General features: G+C 36.9%; 1 protein-coding gene across 4 annotated transcripts in view; it reads left to right on the plus strand.

The window, feature by feature from the left end:
* The window catches only part of gria1b (glutamate receptor, ionotropic, AMPA 1b), a 59,224-nt gene that overhangs the window by 21,360 nt on the left and 29,582 nt on the right, over nt 1–8,282 (plus strand). For all 4 annotated transcript variants that reach the window (XM_016501524.1, XM_016501525.1, XM_016501527.1 and 1 more), the window contains exons 4-9: nt 765–949; nt 3,039–3,092; nt 4,920–5,078; nt 5,372–5,539; nt 6,459–6,563; nt 6,981–7,091. In XM_016501524.1, the coding sequence (XP_016357010.1) occupies nt 765–949; nt 3,039–3,092; nt 4,920–5,078; nt 5,372–5,539; nt 6,459–6,563; nt 6,981–7,091 (782 nt within the window). The remainder of the gene's footprint in view (nt 1–764; nt 950–3,038; nt 3,093–4,919; nt 5,079–5,371; nt 5,540–6,458; nt 6,564–6,980; nt 7,092–8,282) is intronic.

An 8,282-nucleotide genomic window follows, 5' to 3' on the forward strand; every position in this document is an offset into this window, starting at 1 on the left:
CATTAATATCACATTATTTAATTTCCTCTTAGAAAAGCATAGCTATACAGTTCATGCAATTGCTGGTAGTTGCTTTTGATCTACCGGATTACAAAGGCAGTTCCTCAACATGAAATTCTGTTTTCTTTGAAAAGATAATAAGCTCCGGAGGACAAAAAAAGAGAATGTATAAAAGGATGTGATGCTGAGAATCACACGTAAGCAAGCTAGAAGTAATGAAAGAGCACTGTTTAGTGAAGAAATAAATGTTGCATATCCAAATATTTAATTTAACCATGATTGCTCAAGGTTTTTCTAAAGTGTCCAGACTAAACAACTTCAAACACGTCTCAACTTGTCCTCCTTACAAAAACACCCAGAATTTTCCCTAAGCTGAAGAAAAAAGGAACATTTGAAGTTCAGTGTTTAGCTGTCTATAATTCTAAGCAGGAGATTCTAAGTGATATGAAAGCAGATGTTGATCAGAGCTGGAGCAGAACAGCAGAGACCCCCTGCTGAATGTGGAGACAGAGCTTCTCCTCAGGAGTACGTGACTCAACAGAGCATGTGGGTTTTTTCCAAATCAAGACTTTACTTCCCAGAATGTTACAGTACATCACTATAGTGAGCTGCATCACGGTCTTAAAATACTGATGTTTTTTAGGAGGTACAGATGCTTCAACATATTGTGCTGAAACAAATGTGTATCCATGCAAGCAGCTGCCTATTATGAATATTCAATTATAGCCATATGAGGTTCCTTACTGAGACTTTTTTTTCTGAAGGTCTTACGGTTCTGCAAAAGATCTTGGACACTGCTGCTGAGAAGTCCTGGCAGGTAACATCCATAAACTTTGACACCCTGACAGAAGCAGCGTTCTTGAAAACCATCCAAGATCTGGATAATAAGAAGGATTACAGGATCATTCTGGACTGTGAGCTGGAGAGACTCAACTCCATCTTAAACTTGGTGAATGCTTCATACGTTACTGTGATTAAGAACATGTTTAATTTTTTATATTGTGTGTATAGTGCATGTATTTTACTGTATGAACCCATAACCAGGTGGTTGGCCCAGACAAAATGTTCACATTTTCTGCATGGATTTTGAGGGAAAATATGTGGAATTAAGTGGAATGGATTGGAAAATGTGTTAGACTGAGCTGAAAGTATTAAAGGGATAGTTCACCCAAAAATGAAAATCCTGTCATTAATTACTCACCCTCATGTCGTTCCAAACCCGTAAGACCTCCGTTCATCTTCGGAACACAAATTAAGATATTTTTGATGGAATCTGACAGCTCTCTGACCCTCCCATAGACAGCAATCGGTAAAATAATCCATGTGACATCAGGTGTTCAACCGTAATATTACGAAGCTACGAGAATACTTTTTGTGCACAAAAGAAAAAAAAAACGACTTTATTCAACAATTCATCTCCAAAACTTGAAATCGCATCATATGACCCCTTTAAGCTAAGCATTCCAATAGTCATACATTGTTATTTCCAGGCCTACATTTACACATTATAATTTAAAATTATATAACAAATAATATTAAAAACTAGTTTTGCTAGATATTGGCAAGATATTTTTCTTTGTGAGGGCTTCTGTAATGTAAAGTCCTCTCTCAAGCAAGCATGCCCATCAATCTCTCCATTTGTATGCTTATTTACATTTTTCAAGTCTATGAATTCATTACCAACATACAAATTGAAATCCTTCCCACTAAAATAGCCTTCACTAAAATAATATTAACTATTTATTTAGTAATCATAAGCAAATGTGATGGAAATTCATCGATCAAAAGGGTGGAAACTGTGAAGTTTGGTCTTAACAATTATTACTGTAGCAAATCACTTAATAATTTTTAACATTTTAAAAAACTTCAGTCTTAACACGCACATAAAAAGTCTTGGTAACACTTAACTTAAAGCCTTTATATAAAATGCATTATAAAATTAGTTTTAATGCATTAATTATGCTTTATAATGGACCTTGTAATGCATTGTATGATCTCATGAATAATTGTAACCACCTCTAATGCATTACAATTCTTATCTATTCATTGTTACACCTTTAGAAAGTATAATGCAATAAAACACATCACAAACAAACCTTCAAATATTATAATGCATTTTAACTTTGGCTACAATTATTCATAAAATAATATAATACATGATCATTATCATTATTAAATAACATTATCAATACCTGTATAATGCATTGTACATAAAGCCTTTAAGTATAGTGTTACCTTCGTCTTCTTAGTACAACACAAATTTATACTTTGTTAATCATTTATTTTATCTACAGTTTCCCCAGTTAATTTCTTAGTTTCTAAAGAGACTCCAAGTATTGTCAAAAATCTCTGTATTTATGTTTCAAAAGTCAAAGTGTATTCTCTTAACTTAATAGCCTATAGACACTAAATAAGTTGCTCTGGGACATCTGCCTTCATTTTTAGAAATTTTATGTTGACTTCATTATGGAACATTACGTCTTCTTGGATTGCAGATAATTTCTCAGTACACTTTAAAGTTATGTCATGTCTTTCGCAGAATGATTTGAGAAACAATGAATTCCTCCTTCAGGCACACCAAGGCAATTACTTTTCTCACCGTTCACCATCCAGACAAGATCTCAAAGAAACCACTGCCAAACCCAATGATCAGACATCAGCATCCGATACAATTAACCCTGACGGTGTGCTTCCAGAGGCTTGCTGCTGTTCACAGGTGTTCCTGTGGTCTTCATGCACATGTAGTCATTAAGTCCTATAATTGGACTTCCTATGGTGACAGATGCCAAATCCTTCTTTCCGCCTTTCCATCTCGTGAAGTTACGACTGCCCCTTCTGATCACAGATATTCCACACTCAGTGAGCTTGGGAGGGTGTGCAATTAAGTCCTGAATGATGGGACCTATTCATAGCTATTTAGAGAGCCAGGCTAAAAATTATACTTTAATTGGCATAGAATGAAAGAGGCCTGCCATTAGCTGCGGCGAAAGAGAGAGGGTTGTGCTTTTAAGCTGTCGTGTGTTGTATTTGTCTTTCAGATTGCGGCACAAAAAAAGAACTTGAAGAACTACCATTACATACTAGCAAACCTGGTAAGTGAAGCATCCTGTATCCTTCAGCCCTCTTTGGTCTGCATGAATGAACTATGAGCCTTGAGGCTACTTAAGATGTATTGTCGGTTAACCGCTTGAACATTGACTGAAATCGCAAGGGAACGCTCAGACAAATTGATGGTGGTGTTTTACATTGCATGGCTACTTTCCCCACCTTTTTTCTGTGTGACTGGGGAGTGTGCATGCTTTTAAATGCGACACACAATGCAGACAGATTGCAGATTACCCTATGACAGAATTAGCATTTGTACCCTTTCTTGAAGGTATTAAGATGCCCTTTTTTTGCATCCTTGTGAGTGTTGTTACGGTCAGCTCATTTTGAAACCGCAGAATAAAATATGGGTCAAACACCCCTGTTCAATCAAAACAAATTATTTTATTGTTGATTAACTAAATATAACAATGACCCCAAATAACAAACATGAGTATAGAGAAAAATAAGAACAAAAAGGGAAAAAAAAAACAAGTCTGTGACGAGTGGGGTGGGGCCGGTGGAGTGAAAGATAATGAGGGACATCTGCGCCACACACCGGTCTCGAGTCCTTCATTGTCGTCACTCCTCCTTTTATCCTAATCAGTTAGGTCTACTGGGTGAATTATGTGTCACTTTTTATTTATTTAATTTTATATTCTATTTTATTTTATTATTTTATTTTATATTTGTATTTTATTATTTTTATATTTTATTTTCATTGGCTTCCTACGCTCAGAAAACATACTAATAATACTGCACTTGTAGACTGTGACACAAGAAGCATTGTAAATGTAACTTTAGATATTATTTTGAATCAAATACAATTTTTTCCATTTTATTTTAGAATTTATTTATTATTATTTGATTTTCACTCTTTGACCATACTTTTCAGATCTTCCCTATGGAACTTATGCCAGGGCTATGGTTCATTAGAATGTTTCATTAATATTTTAGTTTCTAATTTTCAGTTTTCTAGTTTCTATTTTTTCAGGATGGGTTTATTAACTTCATATTACAAAAGAATAGATATAATTGGCCGACTAAAGAAACTGTAATGTAGCACTGAACTGTGACTTCACAGGAAGCATTGTAAATGTATAATTGGGTTCTGTGATGGGTAGAAAAGAACATCCTCCAAACAAGGCTCCAAGTACATATTCCAATTCAGCGATGATGAAAAAAGATGTCATCCCTTAACCAATTATGATGAAAGCAGCAAGGATGCAACACTTTGCGTTATAGAGTCCCCTGGGGTCCATCGCCACATGGGTTGGTCACCCAGATAAGCAAACATACATGTAAACACAGATACAATTAGCTGTTATCACACAGATCCTGTGATATTTACCCAGCATGCATATCTGTGTATGTCTATGCATATCACTGTATCATTAGCTCTAACACTGACTCTCATGTAACATTTTATATTGACACATTATAATGACATTATAATTATACAACACATTATATTGTCAACTCTAACCATAACTGTGCCATAAAGCCTTGGTTTCTAATGGGTAGTTTTCTAAGATCTCGTCAAAGTGTTCTGACTTTGAGTATGGGTTTATATTGTGTTCTGTTTGACTGAATACTGTTTTCTTTTCAATTTAACTTATTGCTGCAATAGAAACTGTAATAGATTTTTAACTCATTTTATTACCCTGAAAGCATTTCCTAACATAATTATGCTATTAAAAATGATTGCAATTGCTTTTCCTTTTTGCATTAGAGTACACTGTCCTGAAACTTGTTAGGTTAAACATTGGTCTGTGTATCAATGCAGGATTGAAAGATGTATGAATAAATGGAGATTTTGATGTATTTGCCTTCAGGGATTTCTGGATCTTAATCTCACAGAATTCAGGAAGGCAGGTGCCAATGTGACAGGCTTCCAGCTCATGAACTACACAAACCCTACTGTCAGCAGGACAATACAAGACTGGCTGGAGTTTGACAGTAAAGACTTGAAAAGTCCCAAAAGGAGGCTCAAGGTAAAGCAAGGTCTTAGTCATAAAAACATGATTTTAAATGCTCTCATGATGGACTTAAAAAGGTGTGTGCCCTGCTGAAAAGACCTTGAATTTCCATTTTGATCCTGTCTGGTTAATGCATTTAAGAGGTGAATTAAATCTTGCTACTTAAACTAGCTACGAAACACATCAATGTATGCTGGTGACCCTCTATGCTGGTCTTCTCAGCAGGGCAAGTGAAAGCCAAAGGTTGTGAATAAATTATTTTGTCCTTTTCCCCTTTTCATTTGGGATGTGTCTGTGGAACATCTCAGTACACTGGAGCGCTCACATATGATGGGGTGACTGTCATGGCCACTGCCTTCCAGAACCTGAGGAAGCAGCGCATTGATATCTCTCGCAGGGGGAATGCAGGAGAGTGTCTGGCTAATCCTCCCGCACCCTGGGGCCAGGGCATTGACATTCAGAGAGCCCTACAGCAGGTAACCAGCCACTTTTTTGACACCATAAGAGTGCTGGTTCTCATGACAGAGCTGTTACTTTGTCAGAAGAACTGAAGGCCTCAGAACTGGCTTGTATTTTTTACTGACTTGGAAGTCGAACGATGAAATAATGCGCTGTTACTATATAATCTGCCCACAAACAAACATAGCACATCAGGGTCATCTTAACATCCAAAGTAATTTGATTCAGCCTCTTTATGCAATCACAAACTGCTTTTGTTTCATCCATTATCTGATGAAGTTCTTAGCAATCATATAGATGTTGATTGTAAATATATTCAGACAAACAGCTTCTGTGCAGCGCCACATATATATAAAGAGGATGCTGATTAGTTGATTGGGCTTCGTAACTTCTTATTGGGCATTTCTTTTTTAAATCAAGTTTCTGTTCAAGACAAAAAGGTTTTAGGGGCTGGTGCAGAGCCAATTTTACCACCCAGAACTGGCTTTTCAGCTTTAAAAAATGCCATTTTTCTTCATGCAAAGTTAGGGCTGCACAAGTTAGGGAAAAGGCTCATTGCAATTTATTTTTTTAAAGCTCCAGGTTTGCTTATACTCCAGGTTTAAGCTTCTCACTTTTAAGCACTTTTCATTACAAGTTGGGGAACAAAATTTGAGACACTGAAAACGCAAGATCATGAGCTGCTTGTGTGTAAAGGAACACAGTGCTGCACTTAAGATGCAGTACATATATTTATTCAAATAGCAGCCGTTGTGATAATCACACTAAGCCATAATGATTTCAGTTTTATTTTAATTAATCATGTAGCCCCAGCATAAGTATAATTTGGCTTCCTGTGCAAAACACGTAAATCAGGTTTCACACCTAGTGAAGTTCTGCATGAATGATGAAGATGAAATGATGGAACAATCTGATTATGTGTGATTCTCTCTGTAGGTGCAGTTTGAAGGGCTTACAGGACATGTTCAGTTTAATGAAAAAGGACATCGGACCAACTTCACCGTCAGCGTGATGGAATTTGGCCCAAACGGACCCAAGAAAGTAAATCGAATCATTTTTCCCTGCTTGCACACATATGGTGTCCATGCTTACCAGCGCATCCCAATAATCGTACATTCTGACTTCTCACTTGAAATTTTAGAAAGCAGATCATGCTTGACATTTTCCTGACATAAATTTGATTCGGAATGATTAACCTGAGGTTGTACCTGAAACTTCAGCACTGGCTGTGATGAAAGCGAATGAAGTGTTAGTCACAGGCAGGCTTATAGAGCCGTGTATGCATTTCAAGTGATTACAGCTCCTCTTAAGCCGTCAATATGAATATTTAAAGGGGTCATATGATGCTTTTTTAAAGATCATTATTTTGTGTATTTGGTGTAACAGAATACGTTGACATGCTATAGTGGCTCTGAAATTCCTGTGCACTGCTGTGATATTCCTCTCTTCTGTCTGCAGGTGGGCTACTGGAACCAACACGTGAAATACGTGAGCACAGCTACTTACAGCAACATGCTCAATGAGACGTTTGGACTGCAAAACAGGACCTATGTAGTCACCACCATCTTGGTGAGTTTTTCGATACAACTCGAGTTGTAATGGAAAGATAGTAGAATAATAGTTCTGCTTTTTTATTGTTTTTTAAAGCTATTTCTGTTCATCTGTTCTGGCAATGTGTCACATAGTGTGAATTACAAATCATCAGTGTCATCAAGTTGAAATGGTGTGCATGTTTTCTGTGTGCGTGTGTATGTAGATAATGATCCTGAGGTGTGTGTCATTAAGCTGAAGTGTGCTATTCTCACTAAACAGCATTTTAAAAAGTATGGTTCTGGTCAACCAAATGGATAGTTCCACTCTAAATTCATGCCATTGTTTGAGCCTATATTACTGTGTCAAGCTATGAATGGTTACCAGTAAAAATATAACAGGTTTTTGTGAGTTTAAAATAAAAATAAATAATATTATAGGCTATATAGTCAAATATGTGAAATATGAAGTCTTATTACAAGTCACGAGCAGGGGGTCTGGGGGCTTTACTCAAGTTAAAACACTTTCATCATCCTCATGAATGTATGCTGGTTTACCTAATGGCTGCGACACACACCAGTTTTTGTTCTGTGCTGATCACAATCGAATCCTTTCATTATAACATACAGAGTGTATACACGACGATGTTAATAATATATTAATTGCACAGTGTGAGATTCATTGGTCATAACAGAACTTTGTGAGATCACGATGAACTAAGAGTGACAGTTTTTAGTGGTTAAAAAGGAGCGCTCTTTGCGAGCTTTCTAGGCAATAATCCATTTAAAATGTAGAACTTTGTTTTTCGGCCACACACACGTTGCAAAGTTTCGGGAATGACATCCGCATATTTATGCTGGATTCGCTCTTGAAGTAGTAGTGATTGACATAGTGACACAATGAGTATTACATAGCAATAGATGGGACAAAATATGTGAAAATGTGCATTAAGACTAGAGCACCCTCACTAATGGCAGAAGCACCCTCAGTCAGAGCATGTGAGCGGAGCGGAGCGGTGATATTTCCTTAAGAGCGCAGAGCGCCTTTCTGAAGATTCCGCTCCGCTCGCTCAATACGCTCAGCGCCACTCGCTCAACCCAGAATGCCGTTTGGTGATTTGCTTGTTCGAGATCGAGAATCTGTAGAGATCGAGAATAGTAGAGCAGTTATGGAGTTCAGATATTGTTTCAACGAAGTTGCAAGCCTTATACATAAATGTAAAGTAAAAAT

This window comes from Sinocyclocheilus anshuiensis, unplaced genomic scaffold (genome assembly GCF_001515605.1).
Source record: "Sinocyclocheilus anshuiensis isolate Anshui unplaced genomic scaffold, SAMN03320099.WGS_v1.1 scaffold1023, whole genome shotgun sequence".
Lineage (NCBI taxonomy): Eukaryota > Metazoa > Chordata > Actinopteri > Cypriniformes > Cyprinidae > Sinocyclocheilus > Sinocyclocheilus anshuiensis.